The sequence below is a fragment of the Coccinella septempunctata genome, chromosome 7, assembly GCF_907165205.1.
Source record: "Coccinella septempunctata chromosome 7, icCocSept1.1, whole genome shotgun sequence".
NCBI lineage: Eukaryota > Metazoa > Arthropoda > Insecta > Coleoptera > Coccinellidae > Coccinella > Coccinella septempunctata.
Window position 1 is genome coordinate 17800900 of NC_058195.1, and position 19417 is coordinate 17820316.

At 38.4% G+C, this 19417-nt stretch overlaps 5 protein-coding genes and 1 long non-coding RNA gene across 9 annotated transcripts; 4 read left to right on the top strand and 2 right to left on the bottom strand.

The window, feature by feature from the left end:
• The first annotated feature begins 2555 nt into the window (after positions 1-2555).
• Positions 2556-6113, top strand: LOC123317211. Of its 3 annotated transcripts, none has more exons than XM_044903623.1 (10): positions 2556-2713; positions 2783-2867; positions 2954-3315; positions 3374-3475; positions 3530-3853; positions 3907-4468; positions 4523-4663; positions 4719-5253; positions 5309-5498; positions 5545-6113. In XM_044903623.1, the coding sequence occupies exons 2-9, from the start codon at positions 2845-2847 to the stop codon at positions 5474-5476; spliced, it is 2217 nt and encodes a 738-aa protein (XP_044759558.1). In that variant the 5' UTR covers positions 2556-2713; positions 2783-2844; the 3' UTR covers positions 5477-5498; positions 5545-6113. The 3 variants fall into 3 exon arrangements, with proteins under 3 accessions (XP_044759558.1, XP_044759559.1, XP_044759557.1); XM_044903624.1 differs by having other exon boundaries at positions 5550-6113; XM_044903622.1 differs by having other exon boundaries at positions 5558-6113.
• A 135-nt stretch (positions 6114-6248) lies between these two features.
• LOC123317212 lies at positions 6249-7608 on the bottom strand. 2 transcript variants are annotated; one of them, XM_044903625.1, is made up of 2 exons: positions 6846-7608; positions 6249-6493 (listed from the first exon to the last, which is right to left on the bottom strand). In XM_044903625.1, the coding sequence occupies exons 1-2, from the start codon at positions 7139-7141 to the stop codon at positions 6418-6420; spliced, it is 372 nt and encodes a 123-aa protein (XP_044759560.1). In that variant the 5' UTR covers positions 7142-7608; the 3' UTR covers positions 6249-6417. The 2 variants fall into 2 exon arrangements, 1 of the variants encoding a protein (XP_044759560.1); XR_006538149.1 differs by having other exon boundaries at positions 6574-7131.
• A 538-nt stretch (positions 7609-8146) lies between these two features.
• Positions 8147-8908, top strand: LOC123316849. The gene has a single exon (XM_044903107.1). The coding sequence runs from the start codon at positions 8147-8149 to the stop codon at positions 8906-8908; it is 762 nt and encodes a 253-aa protein (XP_044759042.1).
• Positions 8909-9042: 134 nt separating this feature from the next.
• LOC123316850 lies at positions 9043-15798 on the top strand. Its single transcript, XM_044903108.1, has 3 exons — positions 9043-9404; positions 15156-15196; positions 15658-15798. Exons 1-3 carry the CDS (start codon positions 9218-9220, stop codon positions 15796-15798), a joined length of 369 nt encoding a protein of 122 aa, XP_044759043.1. The 5' UTR covers positions 9043-9217.
• LOC123317883 lies at positions 10405-11937 on the top strand. Its single transcript, XR_006538210.1, has 3 exons — positions 10405-10861; positions 10932-11094; positions 11172-11937. It is a non-coding gene; the product is annotated as an uncharacterized LOC123317883 (long non-coding RNA).
• Positions 15799-16504: 706 nt separating the features above from the next.
• On the bottom strand, positions 16505-19130 carry LOC123316599 (phosphoribosyl pyrophosphate synthase-associated protein 2). The gene is made up of 6 exons (XM_044902763.1): positions 18969-19130; positions 18643-18873; positions 18042-18330; positions 17681-17956; positions 16904-17050; positions 16505-16789 (listed from the first exon to the last, which is right to left on the bottom strand). The coding sequence occupies exons 1-6, from the start codon at positions 18986-18988 to the stop codon at positions 16631-16633; spliced, it is 1122 nt and encodes a 373-aa protein (XP_044758698.1). The 5' UTR covers positions 18989-19130; the 3' UTR covers positions 16505-16630.
• Positions 19131-19417: the final 287 nt, after the last annotated feature.

Here is a 19417-nt window from a genome sequence, read left to right on the forward strand (position 1 = left end):
CAGAAATGTTCCTACAAATATTGGTACATTACTAACACAAGTGTTACAAAACTTTTTTAATCATCAAAATCTGTTTGAAAAACTTGAGGATCATTTCAAGGAACAGACTGCCTTAGATTCCCATTTTACCAATTTAATCAAATTAGTTGCTTCTACATATATCGATCTGAGAATTCACCATCATAATAAGAACTTGTTTGATAAAAGTCATAGCAAGAGAAATTTTTATAACAAGCTTACATTATTTTCTGGTTTTTAGTATATAGTTATTAGTGTATTATTTAGGTAGTGATTAGTAAGTAGTCATTTATATATGTATAGTGAAAACAATTTTGAATCTGTTTGTAGGCTAGATATATGTTTAAGGCCCGGTACTTTCACCTTCGAATAAATTTTATTCAACGAATAATGACGTACCGACATTCGATCTATGACGAATAAACTCTTCTAATTAAGTTTAAATGACAGATTTATTCGATGAATAACACTATCTGAAAGTGAAAAGACTGCATTTTTACTAATCTCGCGAATAAGACTTAATGAATGCGAATAAATTTATTTATTCGCACGTGAAAGTACCGGGCCTTAATCGACAATAATAACTATAAGATTGTACCATTGTTGATGAAATAAATTGTTTTTCCATCAAGTGTTTTTGTATTATCAGGTACCCTATAATTAGTGGGTACAAGATAGGTACTTCAAAATCCTTTCCTTGAAACATATTTTATTTTCATTCGATATGAAATTATTGGTGACTAATTGAAATATTCACAATGTCCCGTCTCTAATGCTTAATCCGCCCCTGTCCACTTCCCCCACCCAATAAATCCAAATTGATATTTATGGCAGGATTTCGTGAACGCTTTTTTCCACAGATGCTCTATCTCCTGTTTCATTTATCTATGTCACAACCCAATTCAAAAAAGAATTCGGAAACTGCTTAAATCATTCTGAAATTCATAAATGGGACAATGATTAAACAGATGATTTATGGTTTCTTCTCGTTCTCCACATTCACAACTAGGGCTGTGGTCCGTATATACACTTTGGTTACTTTAAGATGTCTAAAACTTTGTTTTAGACATCTTAGGTTACTTCTGGTTAGTAAGTGGGCGGTCGAATTCCTGACAATTTGGTTCAATATCAGTCACCAGCATAGAGAATTCCTTTGTCTATGGTCACCAGAGTAACCGCTCTGATAGTTTGTCTATGCTGGTAACTTTCGGTTACCAAATGTGTATATATACGGTCAAAGAGTTCCTCTTTGATACGGATTACCAAAGATTGCTAATACAGAGATATTCTATTCTATATCTCTGCTCTAATATACGGACCATACGCTAGGACTATACTACATACGCTAGGACTCTTTGGCTGGCTAGGACTCTCAACTGCATTCCATCGGAAAAGCATAGTATTGCAACGTTCGTGACCTGTTCTTATACGATTCAAAACACACCATATTATCCTGTGAATATCCTATATATGCAGGATATTATTCCTAGTTTTCAACTTCAGATGCAAATTTTCCAAATACGCTTTGAAATTCACCGAGGAAACTAGCTTAACTCCTTGATATTTTGGATTGAAGTTATGTTCCAAAAAGGAATTACCGAAAACCACGCTCAATATTCTATATTTTTGATGATTATTGAAATGGAAACACGAAACATCGGTTTTATTTGGGTTAGTAGTACGCAAACGCCACTCGCCATTCCTCAAAAATAAGGTTCATTCATCATTACTCATCGGCGTATATAAATTTCTCAGAAGAAGTAGTAGGAATATCAAACTGATAAAAATTGAAACGAAGATGATCCTTGTGCAAGATCATCATTCGAAGTTTTGAAATTACTACAATTATCATCAACAAAAACAAGAAACCTTCTATCTGACAGCATGTTTTTTAGTAAGCGAACCATCTTTTCACACTTCAGATGTGTATGAAGTTTGAAAATCAAACCATACTGTCATAGGCTGCAGAAAAATCCACAAATGATGTTCCTGTTTTTAGTTTATCACTGAAATCTGCTTCAATGAACGTGGTTAGGCTCAGAAACTTATAACAACAATTTCTATTTTTCTTGAAACCCCTTTACAATTTTGGAAGCGTCTTCTAGAGTCGATTCAATCCTCTCTAAAATTCTGAAAGGAACACTCAATAAACTAATGGGTCGATAACTACTATGATCAGAAGAATTCTTTCCAGTTTTAAAATTCCTATGACTTTCGCCTTTCGGAACTCTGGGGCGGAAAATTTTCAGAATTCAGAATGTTATTAGAAAACGATAACAACCAAGATAAGGGAGGCCTTTTGCCTAAATGCTTGATTAACTCAGGATAAATTTCCTCGAATTTTCAACCAAATTAGAAACATCAATCAGTCGGCGAGCAATGAGTTTAGTAGCATACATTAATTGTCTCCAGATGCCAAATCATATCGACCAATCAGAGTGCAGCGCATCTCCCGCCAAAACATTTCTCTGGTCTGGCCAACTTTTCCCCCGACCGGGTTATTCTCGAACTCTGTAATCTGTGTTCTCGAACTCGAACGAACTTCTTCATGTAATCGTACTATTAGATCCTCTTAATTTTGATGATACTCTGTTATCTGTGAATGTAATAAGTTCGAAATTTTGCATTGCAATTTGTTCTTTCATTAAATTTCGAAAACGGCGATTATTATCGCTTATACAGATTGTGAAAGAAGGAATTAATTAATCATTGCTTTTTGACTATATTAAAATATTTGAACGAGTTTCTGATATTTGCCTTTCAGCCGGTGGTAATATCTATATCAGTTTATCAGCTTTAAAAAGCAGTTTTTATTGCTACGTTTGAATGATCAATATGGATCAAGAAAGGTAAAGTTTATTCATATGGTTCATTCCGATCTGAGTTACAGAATAGGGGTGATTTGATTGTTGTCATCAGCTTGCTATTTTTGTAGTAAACAACTTCTTTGTCACATATGTGGCAAAAGGTTATCCAGTGTGTCTACATTCAACCGCCATATAAAACAGGTGCACCTGCAAGAGCCACTTACAGGAAAGGACACGAAGAATATTAAATGTCCACTTTGTGAGGATAAACTTAAATTATCATTTGGAAGCCATGACCAGTTAGTGGATCATATAGAAAAAATTCATTTTTTGACTATTATACGATCAACTCTTTATTTTGGAAACAAAGAGGAATTTGAAGCTTGGAGAGCAGTTGACAATAGAAATATAGATTATGCCTTTCAAAGAGGACAAAAGATCAAAGATGATGAGTACATATACTATAATTGCAATAGGAGTAATACAAGAGGTGAGTATATTTAAGCTGTCTATCTAAGTAACTCAATTATTCAATTACTTCTATTCAGGATATGACAGTAAAAGTAACCAAAGATGTTCAAAAGCAGGAGGAAGCATTAAAATATCAGGATTATGTCCATCTAGAATTTGTGCTAAAATAACTAATTCTGGTAACACTTTTAATAATATAGTTTTTGTACTAGTGTTGATTCATTCTATTTAAGGAGTAACAGTGAACTATATTGAAACACATGCTGGCCATGATGATGAACTCCGAGCCAAACATTTATCGAAGGATCAACAGGAAATGCTCGCTGAAAAATTATGTGCTGGTGTTACAAAAGAGAGAATACTTGAGGATGCGAGAATATTAGAGGAAGGGAAGCTCACCAGAATGAATTTATTAACAAGAGGGTATCTTGCATACATTATACGTAAATTCAATATAAATAAACAGCGTGATACAGATGACATGACAGCAACAGCCCTGAAAGTTGGAGAAATGAATAGTCAAGAAGAAAATACTGTTTTTTTGTTCAAACAGATAGGTAATATTTTTTCACTGATTATTTGTATTTTCCTGATATTTAAACTTTGTTAGGCGAAAATTACCCTGAGCTGAGAAACGAGGATTTTGCTTTAGCCTTCATGAATAAAATTATGGAAAAAAAGCTAAGAAAATACAGCAAAATCATTTGCATTGACGGCACCCATGGAACAAATATCAGGAATTGGGAACTCACCACAGTTTTAGTCAAGGATGAAAATAATATGGGATTCCCAGTAGCATTCTTGATAAGTAATCGTATGGATCAAACGATCCAGAAAATATTTTTCAGGTCATTGAAAGCAAGACTTCAAGAGTCCCTAAGATGCAAATACATTATGACAGATGATGACATAAAATATTTTAATGCTTGGTGCGAAGCAATGGATGATGTTGAAAAGCCAAGACGCTTACTCTGCACTTGGCATGTCATCAAAAACTGGAATATTCAAGGCAGGAATAAATTGAAGAAACCAGATAATAAGAAAGAAATGAAATTAAGAATGAGAAATATCTTGAAAGAGACCAGTATTTCAAAATTTCTAGAATTGAAAGATGAATATTTTAAATATCTTGAAGAAGAAAATGAACTGGATTTCTTGAAATACTTACAGAAGTAAATTACCATATAGTCAGTATGGTCAAAATCATTTCATTATTTTATTTTCAGTCATTATTTCCAGTGCAATGAGAGAATTATGATGTGGGCCCACTGCCACAGAATAAATGTAGGAATAAATACTAATATGGCTATTGAGAGCCTGCATAAAGTAATTAAATATAATAAAATGAAGGGACATCAAAATTTACGGTACAATTTAACATATATAAACTACTCTTTTCACTTCACAACCTATCAATTCCAGAATCGAGAAGTTATTAGACTTATTAGAAGACCTTGTTAATGAAAAAATGTGGAAAAGAGTCATCGAATCTGAAAGGCCAAATGTTAATTCCTACCAATCGAGAGTTAATAGAGAGGCTCACATAAAGGCAGAAAAAGAAGTTCTGGAGAAAGTTGTCTGTCTAGATTCTGGTGAGTTTAAGGTTTTCTCAAGTAAGGTGAGGGACCAATTTTATATAGTTGATTATAATGAATTGTGTGATGATGATTGTAGAACTATTTACTGTGATAAATGTAGAATCTGCATTCATAAATACCAATGTACTTGTCCAGAATACACAGTAAAAACTGCATTATGTAAACACATACATGCAGTTGCTTTGATCGAAAAGAGAAGCGATTCTTTTCCAGGTCCAGGTATTGCTGAAAATTATCCACCTATTGATGAACCATCAACAAGTGGAGTACAGAAGAGGACAGAAATCAAAGAATTCCTAGATGAGACAATACAGAACCAAAATACTGTTCTTACTCTAGATCCAAGCAAAAAACGAGAGGTAAACTAGGAATATTTGGTGATGGGAATAGCTTTGCATAGGATTTTAATTGTAGATTGTAATGAAGGAGATTTTTATGAAATTGGAATCATTAGATGATGAAGATTTTGATAATATTGTGGAAAATATCAACAAGCAATATGACACACTACAAAAGAATAAAGATCAGAGAGGGAAAAAAAGGAAAATTGAAAAACAATTATATTACCCCACTAAAAAGTAGAATCTCTGAACATATTGAAAATGTAAATATGGTTTGATCATTTTTCGAATAATATATGTTTAACATAGCATAGTTTTTCAGGAAAGTGGTGATGGAGTGCTGTTTTGCTTTAGGAAAATTTATTATTACTTTTCGCTTATTTCTGTTGAATTTATGTAATGTATATTTTAAGCCTTGTAGTTTTTTTATATGTCCTTGGTGGTGGGAGGTGATGGGGCAATATTAAATTTTTCCACTAACAAAGGGTTTTATCAGTAGTTACATTTAGAATATGTTGAGTCTTATTTTTTTCGAACTGACAAGTTGCTACCTCTTGTATGACTATATATGTTGGGAAAAAAACAAAGATAATTGATATTTTTCTTTTATTTTGTCCAAATAGAATGTCTGTTATCCTATTTCTGTATTTTTTATATGCTGTTTAGGTGTGGAGGGAGATGCAATAGTATTTCAATTTTAAGCTCAATAAATTTCTTTATCAGTAGTTGCTGTATGCTTTGATAGTTTTGATTATTTAAAAATGCTATAGGCTCCGTAACTTCCTAACAATTATATTATAATTATACTAATAAGTGTCTATTTTTTGAGAATACATCCTTTGTACTTTTCTTGCAGAAATAAACTTGAATTGATTTTACCCTTGTCTTTATTTTTTTCAAAAGTCACAAAATTATTCTCAATTACTCTTCAAATCATTCATAGGAGTGCTTGTCCTCCTATTTCTTTCTAATAACTTGGTGACTCTCACAAAGCATTTCATGATTTGTCTGTAAATGAACTCTACCTTGAATCATTATAGATTTATAGGGGACACTCATTTTGCTTTTAGTTAATACAACTGAAATTTGATACGCAACCTTCAATATACAGAGGCATTGATAAACGATAAATTCAAAACATCACTCGACAAATTGAATAGTTGGTCAATTTCTACATCAATTTCAAACTCGTCCAATTTTGGATTCGTTTTCAAATCCATCGCCCCAGTTATATCTATTAGTGTCGGTAAAATCATACCTGAAAGTATAAATTGATTTCAATGCAAATATGGGAATTCGGGATTCATTAGGAGATTTCAGAAAAGTAGGGAGGTTTACAGCTTTTGAAATCGGGAATGGCAGCCTTCAATCACCCCAACCTAACAAACATTCTTGACTTGACGTCCATTTAGCGAAATTGAAATCTAAACGAATCAACAACAGTCAACTGCACGCAGTTACGCAGATCCATATTGATCATTAAAACGTAGAAATAAAAATTGCTTTCTAGAACTGATAAACTACTATAGAGATTACCACAAGCTGAAAGGCAAACATTAGAAACTCGTTCAAATATTTTTATAGTCAACAAGCAATGATTAATTAATTACCTTCTTTGACAATCTGTATATAAGCGATAATAATCGCTGTTTTCGTAATTTAATGAAATAACGAACAGAAATGCGAAATTTCGAACTTGTAGGTAATACATTCGAAGGTAACTCAGTATCATCAAGAGGATCTTTGGTAACATTACATGAAGAAGTTCGTTCGAGTATAACGCGGTCCCGGGAAAAGTTGGCCAGAGAGAAGATAAAGTTTTGGCGGGAGATGCGCTGCACTCTGATTGGTCGATATGATTTGGCATCCTGGAGACAATTAATGTATGCTTCAATTTCCTGGCCATTGGGGTGAAGTACCAACCAGGCGCGTCTCCAGGTGGCGGATAGGAGGGGTCCTTCTGCTAATGATTACAAATGAAGCTGAGGACTGTGGGACTATAAGTTGGCTCGTAGTCTTAAAAACACTACTGGTAGCCTTCCAAAATCCCACCGCGGACCAACTTCTCCTGCCCAGCTGTAGTGTCGTGGCTAAGGGCCTGCACAGGATTAACGGCGCCAACTTTACCGGACAGTCAAGGACTGGCGGCAGTTGACAAACCATGCAAACTTGTTTGCGGGGGATCTTGCCTTAATTGGCCGGATCGAGAGGAGACAACCTCATCAAAAACCCCCTAGTTCAAGGTGGAACATCCTATGCCGAAGAACTTCCTCTTTGAGTAGCTCATTGGGTTAAGATGAGTTCCTAATAGGCGAACTCCGGACACCTGCCGCCCTCCGGTTTCAATATGGCTTACCAGGGTAAGGGAGCACTGCCCTGGTGGACATTTATTTCTTCCCTTCTCGTGGGACCGCTTATGGATACCAAAGAACAAACAAACTCACCAAAACCAGTCGAGACGGGGATCAATCCTATCTCGACAACCGAAACCTCGAAAGAGGAATGTGCAGAAATCGGGGTGAAACCTGATTCTGCCATTACAAACCCAACCCTAGGCGCGGAGGAGAAATCCGGAACCGCACAAGGGGAGGGTATCCCCGAGGCTGCAATCGCTGTAGTCGCTAAGGAGGTTGAGAAGATGAATCTTACCTCCAAACGCAGGCGAATGGCGGGAGCAGCCAAAAGGCACCTGAAACGGCTACTGAAATCAGGTGCCGACTACAAGTCGGCACTTGCGACAGTACTCCGTGAGGACGCCTAAAAGGCAGCAGCAAAGGAGAGGGAACCAAACCTCCCAACGCCTGCTGCCAAAACTCCGAAGAGGTTGCGCTCTGATGGCAGTACTCCTAGTGCCAGTGCGAAAAAGCACTGTCCTGGGGGAACGGTCAGCAAGGGGGTGACCTACAAGGAGATGGTGGAAGGGATCAAGGTCGGCATTGTCGACAGGGACCCTGAAGCCAATTTGTCAGCTGAGCAGCTGGACCTGCTCCAGGGCGCCATCCTGAGGCATACCCTCAGGAAGGAGGAAAAGGGAGCGGGAATCCGCTTCTTGAGCTGCACTCATAAGCCGGGTTGGCTCATGATTAGATGCGCGGACGAGGCTACTGTCTCATGGCTTGAAAACTGCTTGTTGCAGATCAAGCCGTGGGATGGGGCCAACCTCCGCATCGTTCAGGGAACGGAGCTGCCAAAGCCCTACGTATGCGTAGCATACATCCCTGATCCTCCACTAGGAGATCGACCCTCACAGGATGAGGTGCTGACAGGTCTGAGTGTGATGAACCCAGACCTGGAAGCAGAGAGCTGGGCGGTGTTACACCACCAGGTTTCAGGGCCGGGCCGGACATGGACCTTCTCTGTAGATGAGAGCTCCATGTCTAGGCTCAAAGCCCTGAACATGATGCCCTACTATGGTTTCGGGAGGGTTACCTTCCGGGCCAAAGAAAAGGGCATGGGTGCCGACAAAGAGTCGGACACCCAAACAAAGAAAGAGGAAGGAGGGGCCAATCCCTCCACCTCCGTTGGCACATCCAAAGGTGAGCTCGCTGAGGGAGAGAGGTCTAACTCTGCTCCCTCGACAAGCAAAGCGCCGCAGGCGTCCCTTCCCACCGGGGCTCTTCCCAAGGCTGGTAAAACGGCCAGGAAGGGGCCGGCGGTGGGAAGAAAGAAGTAAGCCGCAACATCTAGTGATGGCGCGGCTCTTCAAATGCCTGCAGGCTAATGTGCAACATTCCAAGGCTGGATCCTACCTCCTTGGAAAACGAATCCTGGACGAGAGGATAGATATCGCCCTCATCCAGAGGAACCTTGGGTTACTTCCCGAGGCCGAATCAACGGCCTCAGTAACCTTCCTGGCAAGGTAATATCACTTGGATCTGGGGAATCACCCAGGTCCTGTATCTTTGTCAGGAACACTATTGACATTTTTGTACTTACAGGATTCTGTTCCAGAGATGTAACATCCATCCTGGTAAAACTTCCCATGGAAACGGGCACTAAAGAACTGGTCATCTGTTCTGCCTACTTCCCTGGTGATACCATGTTCCCCCCGCCAAATGAAGTGCGAAAATTAGTTGCCTTCTGCAGGGGGAAAAACCTTCAACTCCTCGTTGCTTGCGATGCCAACTCCCATCACACTACGTGGGGTAGCACGGACATCAACGAAAGAGGTGAGCACTTATTTGACTTCATTCTAGAAGAAGCGCTTTTTGTATTGAATCGGGGCTCTGTTCCAACCTTTGTTACGAAAAATCGGGCTGAGGTATTGGACATCACGCTCTGCTCGCAATACCTGAGCACTAAAATCACTGACTGGAGGGTTTCTGACACGCCCTCTGGCTCAGACCATAGAAATATTCAATTTAACATTGAATTAGGCGGTAAACCCATTCAGGAATATCGCAATCCCAGATTAACCGACTGGGATGGTTATAAACTATCCCTGCAACGGAATCTGAGATCCATCAACGTAAACGTTAACAATCATGAAGACCTAGAGAGGCTGGCCAACTCAATGGAGGACTTCCCTACATGTTTGCCAACCTAGAAAAAGGTCTAAAAGGTCTACCATCAGGGAATGATTGCTTTCTAACGAAACCTACTTCATTCTTTCCGCAATGATCAAATATATTTATGAAATTCTTTCGAGCTTTCTAGAGTTTACTGTTAAAAAGAAAAAAAGATTTTCATAACCTCGATTGCTGATTGGTTGAAATTTATGTTGGTATTACTACTTCTTGTGACAATTGACATGTTTCGTTGGCAAATGTCAAGAAGAAAAAAGTAATCTGTTAGGTTATGGGCAAAGTTTTGGTTATGTGCACAATCTTTGCTTGAACGCATTCTTGTTTTCTTGTATTTTGTAAGCTATACAGCAGACAATATTAATATTATATATATCAGTAAAAATGACATTTGCCAATGAAATATGTCGATTGTCACAAGAAGTAGTGATACCAACATAAATTTCAACCAATCAGCAATCGAGGTTATGAAAATCTTTTTTTCTTTTTAACAGTAAACTCTAGAAAGCTCGATAGAATTTCATAAATATATTTGATCATTGCGGAAAGAATGAAGTAGGTTTCGTTAGAAAGCAATCATTCCCTGATGGTAGACCTTTTAGACCTTTTTCTAGGTTGGCAAACATGTAGGGAAGTCCTCCCATTGAACTAAAGAAAGAAATGGAAGGGACCCGCAGTTCAGCAAATCGGTCGAAAGTGTGTCCAAAAGTGTGGGAGAGAGAAAGACTATTGGTGGGTATCCCTTCTCTCTCTTTTAGATGTTTTGTTTACATCAATCAGCTGACGGTTTTGTTGATTATTCAGTTTAAATTAGTTTTTGGGATGATTTCGGTTGTGTTCAATTGGAAAGAGATCTAAAAGTGTTCAGAATGCTAAAACTCACGATTAATATTCGCTTGAAACTTGAAAAAACTCAAATAAATCGGGGAATCTCCGAATCCCACTCGAAAACCTTTAAGTATCTGGATTTTCGGTTTCTGAGAAATATGGATCTAGTGAAGGGACAGATTACCTTTACCTGGCCACCCGAGGGAACTAAAAGGGTTGAAACTGTCTGAAAAGACCTCTTTCGATATTAACTGGACAGTTAAAAAAAAATCAAAGTAAGTAATCTTCAGAATTGAAGTTGTTTGTAAATTTGTGGTATAAAGTTTTAGAGAAAGTATTTTATAGGTTTTTGTGTTTCTCAAATCATTGTTGTCCCCATCAATATCAGTACTGTTTGCAGTTACGCAAAATTGGTAAATTTCAGACTCTTGTTACAACGATGGTTGTAACAAGTTGCTAAAGGATGCTCCAATGAGCCGAACAAAAATGAGCCAAAGAGTTTCCACAGGTAGGTCTATTTTAAATATTTTCATTATGAGATCCCTTTTTGCGACTTCTAAAGCATTATATGTTACTTTATTTTAGGTTTCCTTTTAAACGCCCAGATATTTTGGAACTTTGGATTACTGCTGTAGGAAGGGAAAATTGGTATCCCTCAAAGTATAGTAGAATATGTGAAGATTACCTTCATAATCCAAGTTATACAAGAAAAATATTGAAACTTGATGCTGTACCAAGTGTATTCAATAATATCCCAAGACATTCAAGGATCATGGAATACTTACAGTTCCATCACTCTTCATATACAACTCACTGTGTTATGTGCATCAGAACTGGAAGAACTTTCCGACCAATTCTATAAATCATGCATATGAAACAAGAAATAAAGACTCCTTGCAGATTCCAGTGCACCATCTGAAGCGCATACACCAGGGCATGGACTTCTGCGGCCCCAAACTATATAATGAATTTCCTTCTGAGTTTCATGACAAGTCCTAGATGAACTCTAGGAGAGAAGTGAAAAGGTTGCTTTTAAATGAAACTATATATTCTATAGAAGTTCTTATCGAGAAAGAATATGTGATGAGATTTGTTTTTTATTTTTATTGTGTTTGTATGCATGTTGTTACCACTGTGATATTTTATATTTGTTTATTACTGTCGGCACCATTTGTAATATTAATTGCAAACGAAGATCCCTAATCTAATCCGATGAGAAGCAGAGCACATGTAAGTTTTCGAGTGAATTTAAATTATTTGAAATCAATAATTTTCTTTTTCATTGTAGACTATTACTGAAGATATATGTAAACTATTTTATATATTGTATATAATAAAAATATAGAAAGAATTGACACTTGTTTTTTTTTGGACAACGCTCCTTAATTAACTTAAAATTCAGTATAGTAGAAGGAAAATATGTATGTTCAACATGTAGATTAAAACCTTGATGAATTTCACATGATTACATTCTTTCATAATATACTAATCTAGTTAAAATGAACAAATTTTTGTTCTTTTCATACAAAAAAAGACTTATTAAATTCCGTCTACACTGCTCTGAAAAATATGATCAACGTCGCAAAATTAACTCAGAAAACGTCTTGAATTGATGAAAAATATGATTCCAATCATCACAGTTCGAGAAACGGGTCAAAAATTTCAGATATCCCCATCTCATTGTTGCAGGTGTTTGGCAAAAAAATTATTAAATTCCTTCTACAATACTATGAAAAATATAATTCACATCGCATAGAGGTTATCTATGATCGCATAATCAACTCAGAAAACGTCCTGATTTGATAAAAAATACGATTCAAATCAGAAAAACGAAACGTCAAAAATTTAAATTCAAACTTTAATAGGTTATCTCTCCTTGCGCAAGTATAGAGAGAGAAAGATATACATCCAATTGTCTATTTCAGTCGGCCTCACTTTTGCTGACCCGAGAGTCCCTTCCATTTCTTTCTTTAGTTCAATGAGTCCTCCATTGGCCAAGCTATAGTCTCGGCATATCATGAAAACTGTCCACTAAGAAAGAAATCCGACAATAGGAAAGTATCTTGGTGGAACTCTAAATTAGAGAAACTTCGTAAAGAGGTTCGGAAAAAATTTAACCGAGCAAAATCAGCAGGTGAGTGGGAAGTGTATCGTCAAATCCTCACCTTGTACAACAAGGAAGTAAGGAAGGCCAAAAGGGAGTCTTGAGAAAACTTCTGCAGCAGCATCGAAGATGCTGCAAGCGGGACAAGACTCCATAAAATTCTCTCCAGAGAGCCGTCTTTGACGCTGGGATCTGTTAAAAGATCAGATGGCACCTATACGGCCTCTGGGGCGGAAACCCTTAAGATCATGGCTGACACACACTTTCCGGATCACGTGCTGATTGATTCCGCATCTGCGGAAGAAGGTAACTTCACCAGTCGCCTCAAGCGACCCAGCAAGGAATGCTGGAAATTTGTCAAGAAACTTGTCACTGCGAGCGCGGTGAGAAGGGCAGTTTTATCCTTTCTCCCATACAAAGCGCCAGGTGACGATGAAATATTTCCAGCTCTACTTCAGCACGGACTGGAATTCTTAATGTCTTACCTCATTAGGCTCTTCAGATCCAGCTTGGCATGGAATTTTATACCATCCAACTGGAGGAAGGTCAAAGTCGTTTATATTCCCAAGGCGGGAAAAACAGACTCACAGCCTAAATCATTCCGACCGATCAGTTTAATTTCGTTCGTGATGAAAACTCTTGAAAAGATACTAGACGAGCACGTCAGAGGGGTGATTCTACGGAATCATCCCCTGAGTGCTCATCAGTATGCCTACCAGAAAGGCAAATCCACAGATCTTGCCCTCAATAATCTTGTCGGCAGGACAATGAATCTCTCAACTCCAGGGAGATTGCAGTGGCTGCCTTTCTGGACATTGAGGGAGCCTTTAATGCTGCCCTTACTGAATCTCTAGTGAGGGCTGCCAAGGTTAGAGGTGTCCCTCCTACCATATCGAATTGGATCAGCACAATGCTGAGCTCCAGAAACATCATAACCACGCTTTGTGGCGAAGCACTTAGATTCAAAGCAGGCAGAGGTTGTCCGCAAGGAGGTGTACTATCACCCCTTCTCTGGTCACTTCTGGTTGATGATCTAATTGCAATTATCAGCTCGCTTGACGTATATGTTCAGGCTTACGCTGACGACATAGTTGTTTTACTGGAGGGCAATGACGATGCAACCATCTCAGATGCTCTTCAGGAAACACTAACAGTAATTCAGGGTTGGTGTGATGGGGAACAGTTAGGGGTGAACCCCTCCAAGACCCTGATTGTCCCCTTTACCAGGAGAAGGAAATTTCAAATCTTTCCTCCAACTCTCTACGGTAAGACCATTCCACTCGTAGAGGAAGCCAAATATCTAGGCATTACCCTGGATAGGAAGCTTCTATGGAACTCCCATGTGGAAAAAGTCGTCCACAAAGCCAGGCACTCCCTATGGGCCTGCCAAAGGATCTGTGGAAGGACATGGGGGATAGCGCCGAAGCAGCTCCGCTGGCTATACGTCACGGTGATCAGACCATTGATCACCTATGGCTGTGTCGCCTGGTGGTCCTGCACTGAACGCGTTCTAACCCAAAACAAACTTACCAAACTCCAAAGAACGGCTTGCCTCATGATTTCGGGGGCATTCCGCTCTACTCCAACTTCGTCCATGGAGATGCTATTAGACCTCCCTCCCCTTCACATTTTTGTCCAGGGAGAGGCAAGACTAGCAACCCACAGGCTCCACCACCTCACCGTGAACGAGCCTGACAAACTCACTTTCGTGCCCAGTCGTCTGTCGGCCCAACTGGAGGCTGACGAGGTGATGGGCATGAGAACTGATCAAATAATCACAAGAACCAGCACCGAGGGAACATTCGTTTCTGTGATTCCAAGCAGAGACGAATGGCTCCATCACAAGGATTTCTATTAACAAGGACCTTGCTGGTTTACTGATGGCTCCAGAACCAGTCAGGGATCTGGAGCCGGAGTCTACAGCCGTAGACCGCTGACCAAACTCAGTGCTAGTCTGGGAAAGTCGGCGACAGCTTTTCAGGCAGAAATCTTCGCCATTGATCTGTGCGCAGGCCATTTACTTGACAGTGGCTGGGCGGGCAGATCGATAAAAATCCTTACGGATAGTCAAGCTGCGATCAAATCTCTCGCGGCTGACAAATGCAACTCGGCACAGGTATTTGAGTGCAGATCTAAACTCACCAAATTGGGAAGTTTAAACAGACTGCAACTGATTTGGATACCTGGACACTCTGGCCTCAGTGGCAACGATGTATCGGATGCTCTGGCCAGAGAAGGCGCGACATCAACGCTTATTGGCCCGGAACCCAGTATAGGAATTCCCAATTCCTTAATCAGGGACCGAAACAACAGCTGGATAAGGCAAAAGGTCCTGGAGCACTGGCGCAACCGTCCTGGATTGCGTCACTCGCATAGGGCTATTTCAGTGCCTCCCAGCCCATACACCAGTCGCTGGCTAGAATTTTCTAGAACTAATCTGAGATCCATAATAGCGGTTTTTACAGGACACTGCAGACTCAGAGCCCACCTCAAAAAACTCAAGATCGTCAACGACCCACTCTGCAGACTCTGCTTAGAGGAAGACGAAACAATTGAGCATATCCTCTGTGACTGCCCGGCGGCAGACAGGGTCAGACTCGGAGTTTTCGGCTCTCCGAAGATGATCCTAGAGGAACTCAAGAATCACTCCCCCTCCGACATCATCTCCTTTTTGGGTAGGATGGGACTAGAGGGAGAGATTTAGCTCTTTGAGCATGCTTGTGTGCTACAATAGACCGTTGGTCGCGGTGGCAGGTTTGGGTTAGTCCGTCCAACACACCCAGCAATCAGTAATCAGTAATCAGTAGTATCAATTTTGGAAGATGATATCGCTAGAGGAGTAGCCTCCACTAATCCATTTCTCCTTACTACTGGTATTTTTTTGATAATCGTTACACAAAATTTGGGTTTCATCTTACCAACAAGGAATGTATTCTTGATGGAAACCTCTCGGAATGAACTTTTTAGCTGCATCTTTCACTAAACCTACAAATATGGAATGAATATTATAAGAGGGACGAAACCATCTTATGTCGCCTTCTCAGTGTGCCTTCTGGAAATTCCAACGTGGTTTATTCAGACAGGAAGCAGAAGAGTAACATTATCTAAACTTAATAACATGGGCCTATGTTACCTACATGGAAAATCACCTAGGATTTTATGACTCACTGAAAGAGGTTAAGAAGTATTCTCACAGGAAACGAGTCATAGATCCGGATTGTAGCCGCTATTTCACCTCACAGAGTGAAATGAGGGTTTGTCTTTATTACTGAAAATCAAATAGCGATCAATGTCTTCCATCCAATCAGTTAAAGCTATACCATTTCTATCCTTAACTTTAAAGCCCCACATAACATCATGTGAATTGAAATGGCCACAGTAAATTGAAGGGTGAGAAACATTTATATTGAAATTTCTAGGCCAGAAATTATTTGGAGGCTTATAAATGTTAATCATGGAAATGTCACAAAATTTGAAGGCAATCTCCCCTTTCTCAATTCACTCAACGCTTGGAGAAAGATCACCAGAGCATCATACTCTTCTGCTAATTTCGACTTTTTCTTCGAAATGCCTTCAATCAAAATCCAGAATACAAAATTTTTTGCTCATTGGCCAGGAGGGTATATTCTATCAGGTTCGGCCATCCAAGCGATGATTTTCCAGAGCTTCAGATGTACGAAGACCACTACAGGATTCTGAAGTAGGGAAATTCTCTCCCATAGACAAACCAGTTTGATTCAAGCAAAAAAATTCGCAATTTGAATTTTCGCGGCTGAATTAAAAAATGTCAAAATGACAATAAAAACAAATTTAATGAATGATAAAATATTTATATATCATACCGATTGAATGAGTTACAAATAAAACTTGCAAGAATTATAATACAGGGTGATCAATTCAGATATATCGTAGATGCTTATTCTTACATAAAACAACAAAATTAATCCTCTAATGTTACATTTTTGAATAGATATGACATGGATTCTTTGTTATGTATTCTCCTTATGGCTTCTGATAATAATATAGAAATATCAACAGTTTTGATCTTATGACACTGCATCTTCTGCAATTCATGGGGCACAGTATTTGTTACCACAACCTGAAGAAAAAATTCATTTTCACAATTGAGACAAAACTAAAATTGAGGCTTTTTTCTTTCTTTTAAAAATTCTTGGCGATGAAAGTAATTAATGTATGAATATGAAAATATTACCTCATCGATTGGTGAATCTTCAATGAGTCTGGGAGCATCAGAAGATAGAAGTCCATGTGTGGCCATCACGTAAATTTTGTAGGCTCCACGTTCTTTCAGCACTTCAGCTGCGGCAACGAACGATTGAACATCGTCAATCATATCATCCTGTAAAAATATTATTGAGGTCCATTCAAATGACCACGAGAAAACTAGAGGTTAAGTAATTAAAATCGACTAGTTAGAACTAAAAAAAATCTCCTTTAAATTATACCTTTAGAACTATCTATAACCATCATGCAATCTTTAAGTTTCATTTCCAAGAAAAAAAGGAATAAATCAACAGATTTATTCTAAAAAAACATAGAAAGATGCGACACGACACTGGTCATTTTCAATCGCGAATGCCCAGTCGAATGTTACGCTCATGCCTATGACGTTCTCGAGCTATCTTCACGTTCTTTAGAAAGCATCATCGGCGGCGTTAATCGTTTAACGTGAATAACGTGAACTTAGCCAAACCCCGTAAATTCTATGGTTTCTTCTGATGACTTGTGAAATTTATCGAGAATATTGTTTTCCAACATGTCAAACAAATATAAATTTTCTAGATTGATAAATACTAATACATAGGAAAAAATAAAGTACTAAATAAAAACAAAACTAAGATCTTTCACAATACATATTAAGCTCAAACAATAAAAACATTTAAAATTTGTTTATAAAATTTTAGTAGTACATAATTCAATATCATCAAAAATTCATATTCAATTCTATTTCAATAAATTTAACACTCACCACCATGATTGCAATTCTACCCCCGACATCACCGACCACATTTATAGGCGGTTTCTCTTTGGCGATGTGTATCGGGACGCCAACACCAGCGTCCATGGTACGAGATCTTGGTAATGTCGGGGGAGAATATCTGCCATCGATCTCGTCTGATTCCGACTCCTTTTGTTCTCCGTGGATAACAGCGATCCCAAGACGCAGACGTTCAGCGTAAGAAGTAGCCTTTTTAGCCGAACCTGGGTTTCGTGCTACAATCACTGAATTTCGATAGTCTGGAATCTGAAGAATATATCATAATCACCCAAACTTGCTTTTATTCCCCATAAGAATTAAATGAATGGATTAAATGGGAAGAGTAACTTACACACTCTTGTATATACTGAAGCAAAAATGGACTAGCCCTTAGGTTGTCCACTGGACAGTCAAAAAATCCCTGTATCTCTTTCTGGTGCAAATCCATCGTTATCAGATGAGTAAGCCCAGACTTGCACATCATCTGAGCAAGCAGTTTTGTTACAATACATCCCCTTTTACGCATTTTACACTGTTTACTATAGGGTAAGTAAGGGATCACACCAACAACCGATTTTGCTGAAGATGTTTTACATGCATAAGCCATTATTAGTAACTCCATAATATTGTTGTTGACATCTCTGAAAGATGAATATGATGGCCTCATGAATATCTCTCAACAAACATACATAACTATGTTAAATGTGAAAATTCAGTCTCTTCTTATTTAACAAAATACAGATGTAGGTTAATCGAGAAGTTTGAATGAGTTAAAGCCGTTTTATTTATTTCTGGTGACTTATTGAGCACACCAAAAGAATTATTCATCTTTCTAACAAAGAAAGGCAATGAATTCGATTGATTTTCCCGGTAACAACATGAACCACATGCTAAATATCCTTTCTTTTCAACCTTTTTAATACATAATACATTAAATTTCGTAATATTCTTACTTGGTTCCTGTTTGTATGATATAAATATCTTTTCCTCTTATTGAATCGCCAATTTGTACCATGGTTTCCCGATTTTGCTTATGATAAACAGCACAACCTCCTGTTTTCACACCCAGACGGTTGGCTATCAAATTAGCCAGTTCTGGATGAGAATTTCCAGCAACTAGGACGACGTCAGAAGTTTTAGGAGCATCCATATTCTTAGCCTTGGGTAGCCGGAAACTTCCAAAACTTAAAAAATTAATACATTTTTTCAGTTTGTTTACACAGGGAGAAGTCAACGTCGCCGCAATCAATTTATGAGATGGTAGCACTTTTTCACTCACCTGTTGTTATTCAATAACATCAAATGGTGTTATCTATCGGTTTGAATAAATTACCGATGATTCTCCTCTATTTATTCTTGAAGTACTCCATAGATAATTGAAAAAACGAAAATGATGTTGATTTTTTGTCGCTTGAAATTGCTGACCATAGAATACGCATTGTTGTGAAAACTCGTAAGGTTTTCCGTGACTCAGGGTCGAATTTCGCGATTCGGGAAATACCCTTAGGACACAAACTCTTTATTTTTTCTGATTAACCCTGATTAATGGATACATTGGGAAGATAATGATAATGTGAACTTTACTATAGAATCACTCGTTTTTATGCTTCTGAAATTTATCAGAACTACGAAATTTTAGCAATAAATGGCTAACCAATGTCAAATTAGCTCTATCTGCTCTATAGTTGAACGGCTTTCAAAAACAATGAAAAGGATTTTCATTCAGTG